This window comes from Brachyhypopomus gauderio, chromosome 20 (genome assembly GCF_052324685.1).
Source record: "Brachyhypopomus gauderio isolate BG-103 chromosome 20, BGAUD_0.2, whole genome shotgun sequence".
Taxonomy (NCBI): domain Eukaryota; kingdom Metazoa; phylum Chordata; class Actinopteri; order Gymnotiformes; family Hypopomidae; genus Brachyhypopomus; species Brachyhypopomus gauderio.
The window spans coordinates 12,678,664-12,690,240 of NC_135230.1; the positions used below are offsets into that span (position 1 = coordinate 12,678,664).

The 11,577-nt window shown below is 50.1% G+C and overlaps 1 protein-coding gene across 1 annotated transcript; it reads left to right on the forward strand.

Moving 5' to 3' along the window:
- The first annotated feature begins 212 nt into the window (after positions 1-212).
- On the forward strand, positions 213-11,548 carry gas6 (growth arrest-specific 6). The gene is made up of 15 exons (XM_076982613.1): positions 213-489; positions 725-885; positions 2,779-2,803; positions 2,925-2,987; positions 3,801-3,923; positions 4,793-4,912; positions 5,765-5,890; positions 7,275-7,396; positions 8,144-8,262; positions 8,442-8,631; positions 8,839-9,003; positions 10,050-10,224; positions 10,312-10,454; positions 10,540-10,747; positions 10,970-11,548. Exons 1-15 carry the CDS (start codon positions 432-434, stop codon positions 11,119-11,121), a joined length of 1,950 nt encoding a protein of 649 aa, XP_076838728.1. The 5' UTR covers positions 213-431; the 3' UTR covers positions 11,122-11,548.
- Positions 11,549-11,577: the final 29 nt, after the last annotated feature.

An 11,577-nucleotide genomic window follows, 5' to 3' on the forward strand; every position in this document is an offset into this window, starting at 1 on the left:
CGTCATTCTTAGTAACTTGGGAATCATTTACGTTGATCTTATTGCGTACCGCAGCGACGACTGGACCGTGAGCTGGCGCTCTCTGCTTTGCAGAGGAAATTTCTGCATTGGGAACTCCCTGTGCGCACACACTGCAGAGTTAACTTTCCACCAATAATTCGTCGAATCTGCTGCTCGTGTATAGGGCGCAAGAGACGCGATGAGGGCGAGAGAGAGAGAGAGAGAGAGAGAGAGAGAGAGAGAGAGAGAGAAGAGCAGAGGGAGCTCTGGCTGTCCCGTAGAGTCGGTGGTGTTGAGTGTGTGGTATGTGGCTGGGTTTGCACGGAGGTGAATGTAGCGGTGTAGACTCCTCCGCTGCCCAGTGAAGGCGTCGCTGCGCGGGTCGCTCGATCATAGTGGGGAACTTTGCCGAACCTGACGCAGAACCAAACATGCAACTCGCCTCGGGTCCCCTGTTAATCCTCACGTACGTCGCCTGGTCCTCGGGGTGTAAGTAAACAAATACTAGATATTTCGAAATAGCGCAGTTATAATCAAGCCGAGGACTTTTTTTTAACAAATGCAAAGAGCACCAGCTAACATTTAAGAGCAAACTCTTGAGGACACTCGCCGAACAGCCAGTACAAAGAGTGGACCTCGGTGGTGCTATTACCGGTTAGCTGGTGTGTGTTAGTCACTGTGTGTTATTTACCTGGTCCTCACCTGGACCAACCGTGTTCCACAGTGTCCCTGTCGCCCGAGGAAGCTAACCAGTTTTTAAGAAGACACAGAAGAGCGTACCAGGTTTTTGAGGAAACGAAACAAGGGCATTTGGAGAGAGAGTGTGTGGAGGAGATCTGCACCAAGGAGGAGGCAAGAGAGGTGTTTGAAAACGACCCCGAAACGGTAAACATCGGCGTCTTTTGACGGCTTTTTTTGTGACTCCTGCTCGCTCGTCCTTCGCGGTATTGACCTAGCAGCCCATGCTGCACAGCAGAACCGCACACGGGGCAGAACCGCACACAGTTGGGCTCGTTGGGGTATTTCAAACGTGTGTCCTGCAGCCGAGTGGATGTCATAACTTCCCGAAAGTGTGGATGATTTATCGCCGCTGGGCTCCATGTTCGCACTTGGCCCCGACATGGCGCTGCTGCTCCGATGATGTGTGCAATTGCTCGGTGCGTGTTGAAATATTCAGGAGTAATATCTCTTTAAACACTTTGATCCTTTATATACTTCACCCCAGTATTTATGACCTGGAAATAGCTGGATCTGAATAGCTGCTCCGTAAAGGTTGATAGTATATATCTTGCTTTCACTTCTGCAACGTAATTGCCAAGCCTTATAATTGACTTTTTAAAATGCTTTAGCTCATATGCACAAAACGTAAATGCCCACGGTGATTAGAGCTATGACTGCATTTTCATGTCTGCTGTCTTGCGAGTAATGGAGACACGTTAATTGCAATTACCTTTAATAGTACATTGTTGTAGATTAAAGTAGCCCCTCCCTAAAAAGGTGATTATGCAAATCAAGCACTGGTGATTGGCCTGCTTCACTCATGGCGAAACAGTGATGACTGCAGGGGACTGGAATGTGTTTTTAATCAGAATTAAATGTCTGACTGATGGATGTCGTGGGTTCTTATATGTGACGTTTCGTTTGGCCCACACGTGAACAGTATTGGGTCCAACACACAGATTAGGTATCCTGAGTGAACTGTTTAAGTAGTTCAGTTGCTCGGTTGTACTGTGATTAAAAGAAAACCCTTGTATTTTTGGACCAAAGCTAGAGCCCTTTTGATCCAGTGAGACGTTAGTGCTATTATTAGAATGCTTATAATTACTCGCCTGATCTTAAATTTTCGTGGGTTTTGCGTCAGTGGGATCACCTGAGAACTAAATGAGAACATTAGAGGGACACAAGCAGGAAGAGAAACCACGATCAGGTGGGTTTGAGCATTTCTCCCGGCTCGAGGGTAGAAGAGGGAGACAGTGGGTGCAGTGCAGCATGATAAAAGTGGGCTCACTGTGTGTGTGTTCACGTGCGAGGAGGGGTGGTGCCAACCCCTCGTGTGCATTTTTCACCGTGCACCCTGACAGTGCTCTGACTGTGCATTTCCTCGGGAATGCAGCAAGCGGCCCAGCCGGCCTGTTGCCGGGGCGACGGGGCGGTCGCCGCGTGGACGGGGGGGGGGGGGTGCCCTCGGCCGCGTGCCCTCCCTGGACTGGTGCCCGTCGCCGTCGGAAGAAGCGGGTGGGTACGGGGCTGTCCTCTCGCGGTGAGTGGGCCGTTGATTCAGACGCTTCAGGACTGCAGGTCTGGCAGCGAGATACAGGTGCCATCGCAGGAGAAGAGTGCAGCAACTTAGTGACTCATGATGACAAACGCTGACTTGGAAATTCACAGAAAGAGACCCATGCAAAAATCAGGTCAACTGTGCAGCAGGCCACGCCCCACAGAAGTGTGTGTGTGTGAGTGTGTGCGCATGCGTGTGCGGGTTGGGCGGAATGATGAAACTGTCAGAGGCATTTTACACACTGTGACTGGCTTCTTTCCTAAAGCTACACTATTGAAAAGAGGCCCAACGTGTCGGAACAGGAGGAGAGTGAGATAAAACTCAGGCATCCCAAAACTAACACAGCATCTGGGCTCTGTTCACTAACTAGTGTTAGAAGTGTGTGTATTGGGGTAGAATTATGTATATCCACATGGGTTAACTGGGAAATATTACTGTACTGCATAACAAAATCATAGTGTGGTAGTTGTTGCTAACTGTCTCTCTTGCTACCTTTTCAGGATTACTTCTACCCTAAGTATTTAGGTAAGTCATAAAATACCATAAAATACCATAATCTCTTCCCAGTGCAGTGGGAACATGGTGTGTATTTCCCACTTTTGGCAGACGATATCAACTCTTAAGACCATGTCTTTCGTCTCTTTAGCATGTGTGGAGACGTTCGGAACCGCAAACAAGAAGAAGGAAGACCTGGTCACCTGTGTCCACAGTGAGTGGACCTTGTGGGACACTCTCGTGTCCACCCACTGTCTGTCCATCTCATTCTCTCTTCCGTTCTCCTCCTCTGTCTCTCTGGTTTATAAATAGCTAAATCGGAGTGCAGCTGCAGTGCAGTGGTAGTCTGTATAGAGTGAACGAGGCTTGAGGAGGAGGAGGAGGAGGAGGAAGGGTGGGGGGCGGAGCCAGCAACACATGCAGGGGCATTTGCCGGTTCCGCTATCGTTGACGTTCAGGGACAGGCCCGGCCTATCGGCTTGCGAGACGACCGCCGGCTTTTGCGTGCGTCAGCGGCACACTGAACGTGCGCGTGTGACGTGAGCTCGCAGTGCCAGCGTGTGCTGGAGGCTCGCCCCCCCCCCCCCCACCTGCACGATTCTGCTGAATCAGAGGCAGCATCATGCTGGCTCAGGAGCACGAGCTCTGATTGGTCGGTTTGGGCCCAGCCAAGAATCCAGAGTCAGAACAGAGGATGCTGCGAGTTTGTAGTATACTTTCTCCACCCCCTCTCTCCCTCTCTGTCTCTCTCTCCCTCTCAGCCCCCCCCCCCCCCCCCCCCCTCTGTCCCCACGTCGCCCCTGCTCAGGCATGCCCAGGCTTGTCTTTAAGCAGTGAGTTGATGTCAGCAGTACACCAGAGGCACTACAGATATATGTGAATGGAGTGTTGAGTCCTTTAAGCACCTCACAAGTGCAGGTCCAGTTCTGAGAGCAGCAGACAGCAGAGCTCCAGATCCGCTTTAGTTTTACGGCGTTGCGCTCAGCTCTGGCCTCTCCGTCTCTCCCTCCTTGTCTCTCCTTCCCAGACATTCCAGACCAGTGTTCTCCCAATCCGTGCCACCACCTGGGGACGGTGCGCTGCGAGGACAAAAAGGGCGAGTTCCACTGCCACTGTTTCGTGGGCTTCGCTGGCAGCACGTGCGAGAAAGGTGAGAGTCGCGAGTCCTCACTCTGAAAGGACCTCGGAAACACGATACGGTCAGATACAAACACACACACACACACAGAAAACGGCCACACAGCGCAAAACCGCCGGCAGGTATTTCATGGTAAGTCATGAGTAATCGAAGCTCGCTAACGTGAGAATAAAAGGAGAGATGAAGATATGGCGTATAGACGGGGTGTCCTCGGTTGTCCTCTGACTTGCAGGACTGCACGTGTCCTTTGTCCTTGTGAAGGTGTCGCCTCTCTCCCTCCTGTGCTGTAAGAGCTAAGCTGGTGATTAACCGTGCTCATGGTATTTGTAGTCCAGGTTGTAGTCTGCGGTTCGTCGAGCAGCTGTGGCGGGGTCGGCATGCTCGACGTGGTCACACCTAACGGCACTACTGCAGCCTTGAGTCAGCTGAGGGTGAAGGAATACAGCAGGATGACTTTCTCAAAGAGAGAGAGAGAGAGAGAGAGAGAGAGAGAGAGAGGGATGACTGTTCCACTGCAGTACTTTTGCACACACACTGTGACTCATGCCTTCACCTACAAGCATGGAATGACAAGCAGATGAAAGCAGGACGGTCAACGTAGATGTTCTACAGTTGAGCATCACATCACTTTGCACTTACTCATGACTCACATGTCTCATTTATGTCTCACATGTCTCATTTATGTCTCATTGATGTCTCATTGATATCACTGTCTGATGGGGAGGGAGCGCTGAGACAGTCTGTCAGGCTCCTTAAATCCCAATCCACAAACCCAGTCCTACCCAGTCAGAGAACAATACTTAAACCTGATTGGTTCAGATAGGCCCTGTCCCTTTTATGTGATTGGTCAACTCTGAATAATGTTCTTCTCTTATTTGCAGATGTAAACGAGTGCATTGACGATAATGGAGGGTGTGATCATGAGTGCAGGAACACGATGGGAAGTTATCACTGCTCCTGCCACCATGGCTTTACGCTGTCCGGTCACCAGAGGTGCCTAGGTGCGTCCCAGCCTGGGTGCTCTGCCCTTTTGTCTGTGGTCTGTAATGTTCATATGCACATGTAAAAATGAAAATGTGTAAATGTGGAATGTAAACGTGTCATTTATCAATTGTGATTTTTCACTGAAAATTGAAATTTGTCCTCCGCTTTTTACCCATCTGTGCAGTTAGAACACACACTCACACACACTAGTGATTACTAGCCCTAGCCTGGGGAGCAGTTGGGGTTAGGTGCCTTGCTCAAAGGCACCTCAGTCATGGCCTCAGGTCTGGGAATCGAACCCACGACCCTCCGGTCACAAGACCAGTTAACTACCACCAGACCATGACTGCCCCCAGTCATGTGCTAGTCAAAGCAACAGAGAGCAAACTAAACTCTTTGCTTTCAGGCTAACATACCCTGAAAATGAAAACTTGCAGATAAGCTTTTCCAAGTTATTTCCGCCACTCCTCATTTAAAATTTACAGCATTTAGCTGATGGTTTTATCTAAGGTGGCTTACAGTTCAGTTCAAGCAACTGAAGGTTAAGGGCCTGTTTCAAGGGTACAACAGTGGCTCTGGTAGGGCTTGAACTGGCCATCCTTATTAGTCAAGGGCCTTGACCACAGAGCTACCACTGTTTTATTAACATGCCATAGATCTACTTACCTCTGTATTTTAACCCTCAACATGTCATACAGTAAACAGGCACGAATTCAGATTCACTAATTGTGAAATTTATATGGGTTATTAATGCATCATAAATGCATCACATACTAGAATCTTGATTATGACCTTATCTGAATTATGGGATGTTCATTTAACATGGCGTGGCACCGTGACGCCACCGTGTATTCCTGCCTCTGTTGCAGATGTTGATGAATGCACAGATGTCCCTGACGTATGTGGCACAGCACAGTGCAGGAACTCTATAGGGAGCTACGAGTGCCTTTGTGACTCAGGATACATCTACGACAACGAGACCAAAACCTGTAAAGGTAAGAAGCGCCGCATGCCTGCTGACACCAGCACACGGAAGCTAGGGCCTCTACCCAGGGTGTATTCGTTTTCTCATCTTCAAAACGGTTCATTTCCCTTTTGGAAAGGTGGAACACCCAGATTAGGAGAAAACACTCGGTCGTGTCTCGACAGGCTTCTGGCTGCACACACACCCGCCGTGCAGGGTGGCAGAAACGCACAAAACGTTTGGACCAGCTTCCAGGGAACACAATGGGTCATGGGTTGATTGTCCTCCATCGGGACACGTGGACGGAGCAGGACGTGTTTTGCCGGTGTGAGAGGCCACGTCCTGCTGGCACGGGTCTAAAAAGTGCACGTTGTGCCCTCTAATCACTCTCGTTTTTCGCACACCGAGGTTTTACAGAGGGGCACGAGGGTGGCGTGTCTCAGCATTCCCGAGCCGTGAACACTCGCGTCTCGGGCTGCATGAGGGGACGCTGGTGTCTTTCCCCGTCACTTTCAGCGCTTTTCCCCTTCGATCCTGCTCCTCTTCCCACAAGCACCTCAAACCGTGCGTGTAGGAGGTTTGGCTTGCTTAATAACTGTAGAATATGCAGAAGCAACCCGAATCAATCCAACTTAACGCTGAAGTGTTGAAGGTAAACACTTAAATTTTTTTTACCACCTCGACATTCCCATGTACTGAATCGTTCGTCTTTTTTCATTCTGAACACGTGCGGTACCTGCTGACTAATGAAATACCAAGATCGTTATCTACCAGTTTTTTTTTTAGAGGCAGAAACATGCATGAGAACTCAAACTCGAGCTGTTTCGCAACCAACAACGTGATTTTCTTTTAATGTCCCGTCCTCCACTTGCAGATCAATCATGCGTTTCTAGCCATGGAATTCACCTTTCTACAACACTGACAGGCCAATTTGGTATAGCTTTGAAGGAATAATGTTGTGAACACTGGGTCCTGTGTAGCACATGTACATCTAAGACTTGTTGAAAGATTACTGTTCTCTTCATTTTAAAGGCTGATAAGGTCAGATTTTAACCCCTGTTTGCACACATGGAGCAAAGAAGCAAAGGTGTGTGTGTGTGTTAAACAGTTTTAACCTTAATGTTTTTGTAATGTAATTTTTTTTTCGCCTTTGGCTTGCTCATTAGGGATTTGAACCCATAGTATTAACCTTCTAAATCCTGTAAAGCGCTTTGTGACAACATGTGTTGTTAAAAGCGCTATACAAATATATTTGATTTGATTTAGATTTAATGTTCAATGTAAATAATGAGCTATAACCTGGAGACATTAGTTTGGTGGAAATGTAAGTGTAGGTCTTGGGTTTGTCTACACACACCCTGTCTGTTGTTGCTGGTAAAGGGACGGATTTCATCCTTATTCTGCTCCTCCGACAGACGTAGACGAGTGCGAGTCCGGTGTGTGTATGGAGGAGTGCGTTAACACACCGGGGAGTTTCCGCTGCTTCTGCGATGGACGGCAGGGCAAGAAACTGGGGCAAAACCTGAGCAGCTGTGAGGTAATGTTCAACATCTCGTAGGACCAACCTCCTTTACCACCGTTCACATTTACATATACTCCCAATAGCTGTGAGGTAATGTTCAACATCTCGTAGGACCAACCTCCTTTACCACCGTTCACATTTACATATACTCCCAATAGCTGTGAGGTAATGTTCAACATCTCGTAGGACCAACCTCCTTTACCACCGTTCACATTTACATATACTCCCAATAGCTGTGAGGTAATGTTCAACATCTCGTAGGACCAACCTCCTTTACCACCGTTCACATTTACATATACTCCCAATAGCTGTGAGGTAATGTTCAACATCTCGTAGGACCAACCTCCTTTACCACCGTTCACATTTACATATACTCCCAATAGCTGTGAGGTAATGTTCAACATCTCGTAGGACCAACCTCCTTTACCACCGTTCACATTTACATATACTCCCAATAGCTGTGAGGTAATGTTCAACATCTCGTAGGACCAACCTCCTTTACCACCGTTCACATTTACATATACTCCCAATAGCTGTGAGGTAATGTTCAACATCTCGTAGGACCAACCTCCTTTACCACCGTTCACATTTACATATACTCCCAATAGCTGTGGTCTACTGCCCACAGCGAGAAAAGTGGTGCCGTGACCCAGCGCGGAAACCGCGGTGTGAGAATCCTTGAAATCCTGGTGCATAACCTTCATCTGTTTTTGTATTACTATGAACTGTGTGCGTCTGATCTGGTACACACGTCTTTTCTAGCCCATTGAGACGTGTTTGCCACTGGACATGAGGAGGAACCCGCGCTCTCTGTACCTGGGCCGCATGTTCAGCGGGATTCCCGTGGTCAAGCTGCGTTTCCGACGGCGGGTTCATACCGGGTCAGCATCTCCGTCGGCGCTCGCTCCTGCAGTCACTGTGCATGGCTTTAACCACTTCATGCAGACACAGAGGCACCCGACTACTGTTTATCGTTTTAAGATGTTCCGTGACCTGTAGAATAAGGGCAGGAACTGTCCCGTGGCTCCATGTACTACCGACTCTTGTATCTCCCCCTCAGGTTCTCGGCTGAGTTCGATCTGAGGACATATGACTCGGAGGGAGTCGTTTTCTTCGCCGGTGGTCATTTAAACAGTTCCTGGATCGTGCTGGCCATCCGCCAAGGGAGGCTGGAGCTCCAGCTGAAATACGGGGCCGTGAGCCGCGTCACCAGCAGCGGCCCGCTGATTAGTGACGGACAGTGGCACAAGGTAACCAGACCCTGAGCAGCTGGAGAAAGCCTGAATTGGCTTAGGTGCTTTAACCCAAATGATGTACGTCATGTATTGTACCTACAGGTTTGGAACGCAAATAGTTTATCGTAGTATAGCTCTGTTGTTATTACCACATGGCACGCGATATGCTACGACGTAGTTAAGTTGTTGCTCACCTCTTAAATTTCTTCAACCGGCTTTCAGATCTCGGTGGAGGAGCAGGCGCGGAGCTTGGTGATCAAGGTGGACCGGGAGGCGGTGATGAAGATCGCCGTGAACGGGGATCTGTTTACTCTGAAGAAAGGCATGCACGAGCTTAACCTGACCGTGGGCGGAGTCCCCTTCCGCGAGGACGGACTGGTTCATAAGGTGTCTAGCGGTGAAGTTATCTAAACCCTTCGTTGTCTCACCATCATGGTTTTCCATATCACAGGTTACAGATACGTCCGTCTTGTTTTAGTTGCCTTCTGCTTTACGTCTAGAGTTCGTACTTGTAGTTTCTGCTCGAGAGTCTGGCTTTCAAGAACGCCAGAGAACAGGCTCGCAAACTCTGTTCCAGAGTAAATCAAGCTACTTATAACTACTGTCTTGAACAGTTTTCTGCAGGGCTTAGAGCTCACGTACGCACAGGCCAGAGGAAAATGGCGGGGTTGCCAGCTGTCGTTTGTCGTTTACGCGGCTGCACGAGGCCAGTCCGCAGAGAGCTGTCGTTAAGCAGCAGGCCCTGTAGCTCTCCCCCATCAAAGGGTGGTTCAGCTCAGTCTTGCCCTTCGAGGCGGGAAGTCCGTCCCCCCGCTGACCGCCCCGTGTAACCATGAGCACACTCGTGGCAGAGCTCCTGGTGTTTGCTTTCCATAAGGCTGCCTCTGCTGGGCTGGACTCTGCCAGTAAGTCGGTGGTGTCCTGCCCAGCAGAGCCAGTGGTCAGGATCTGCTCAGCCTCAGACTGACGGCCTCCTACCCACTGTCACCTCATATCAGACGGGGAGGGAAAAAATCGAATCAATCAATCAAATGAGCACGGCCAGCAGCAGGTGTGTGGATTAGGACTTTGGGTCCCACACGTTATTCATTTATATGACACAGCTGTCGGCATGCTTTGCCAGTTCTTTCCCTCAGGAAACTGTTTTTGTGCGGGGGTCTTTCCATTTGTTTTTAGTCACAGGAGTAAAGCTCTGACTAATGGGTGTCCTTTACTGTGCCTTTTGAACAAAAGCTGTTTTGTTGGGGTAAAAAAAAAAAAAAAAAAAACACAAAACTGCCCATTCCAGTGGAAATGAAGATTTAATATTTTTTTCTAGAGGGCACAGTGGCACACGTGAGCTTGCACTTGACACCGAAAACGGCTCGATCAGACGTCAACCTCCTGTCTGACCGACGCGTGCCTCTTTTGTGTCCTCCTGTACCGCGCTCCAGGTGAACCCACGTCTGGACGGCTGCATGCGTGAGTGGCAGTGGCTGAGCGGCGAGGACACGTCCATCCAGGAGACCATCCGCTCCAACGAACGCATGCAGTGCTACTCCAGAGAGGAGCGGGGCTCCTTCTACCCGGGTCAAGGGTTCGCCTTCTTCAACCGCAGCCACGCAGCAGGTCAGCACGTGTGCCGCACTCGCCCATGTACCGTATATTCACACTCCATAAACATCCGCAAACCCGCACGCTGCCCCTCCCCCACAGACCACACCCAGGCGCTTGCCGTCCGGCTGGGCCTGCGGCCCGCATCCAGCAGCGGAGTTCTGTTTGCGCTGGTGCGCCAGGACGCCGTGCCCTTCTCCATCTCTCTGTCCGAACATCACCCCGGCAGGAACGACTCCGCGGAGGTCGGTGTGGTTTTGTGTCACTAATGTTTTAATATTATCCAAGAGAGCTGAAAGCACTACAAGATCCTGCCCGTTTTGCCGACAGTACGTGCTGGTGTCTTTCGGCGAGGTGATCGTGGCCAGCGCCGCCGTGGGCCTGTGTGACGGGGAGGCGCACGTGGTGAGCGTGAGCGTGTCCGGACGCAGCACCGTGCTGGAGGTGGATGGGCAGCGATCTCACTCAGAACCCCCGGATGACCTGGAGCCTCTGGACCTCTCGTCCTCGTACAGCACCTTCATCGGGGGCATACCGGGTGAGGCTGACCCGAGATCAGTCCTGTGTGGCGGGAGGTTTTTTTTCCCTTTACAGTGGTTGAGTGAAGAATAGAATTTGGATCGAGGTTGAGACTCGGTCACGCATGCACAACGGACACCTGGGTGACGAAACCGTCGTCCTGGTGTGGCTGTTTTTGTTTGCGTGACATGGTCGTGTGTTATTTAGACTGAGGAATAATCTGGGGCTCTTTCTTGCGCAGATGTTTCTCTGGTGTCCACTCCGGTCTCAGCCTTCTTCACGGGCTGCATGGACGTCACGGTTAACGGGCGCCTGCTAGACCTGGACCAGGCCCAGCACAAGCACAACGACATCCGCTCTCACGCCTGCCCCCTAGTGGAGACTGCTGTGTGAACAGGACTGGGAGCACTGGGAGGCCAGGGCAGATCGAAGGCCTAGCTTCTTGGACCTAGCTTAAGCCTAACCCCTGGAACCAAAATGCCTTTAATAGAAGACCTCTGGGTCGGAGTGAATTTTAGTTCAAGATTAAGCTTAATCTGGGTCTTTAGGACCATCACGCAGTAGCCTTACACAGCCCCCGTCCTCCCGATTACGACGACGTCCCCGTTACAGTGACCCTTACCTTTACACATACGAGTTCTGTTCAAATCGCCTCTGGTGTTCTGCACAACCACAAGCCACTCACTCTGCGGCGCTGACCCGTGTATACACAATCACAAACATCGCAACTGGTATATTTATATTATACTCACTGAGACACAAGAAATGTATACTTACATTAAAGATCCCAAAAAGCACTGCGCCACACACACACACACACTCACAAAAACACACACGAGCTACTGAGAA

Bases quoted from the DNA above. Each gene is read 5' to 3' on its own strand.
- gas6 (XM_076982613.1), top strand. From the start codon at position 432: ATGCAACTCGCCTCGGGTCCCCTGTTAATCCTCACGTACGTCGCCTGG. The intron at 8,632-8,838 runs GTAACCAGACCC...ACCGGCTTTCAG, and splicing joins GTGACGGACAGTGGCACAAG to ATCTCGGTGGAGGAGCAGGC. The intron at 9,004-10,049 runs GTGTCTAGCGGT...ACCGCGCTCCAG, and splicing joins AGGACGGACTGGTTCATAAG to GTGAACCCACGTCTGGACGG.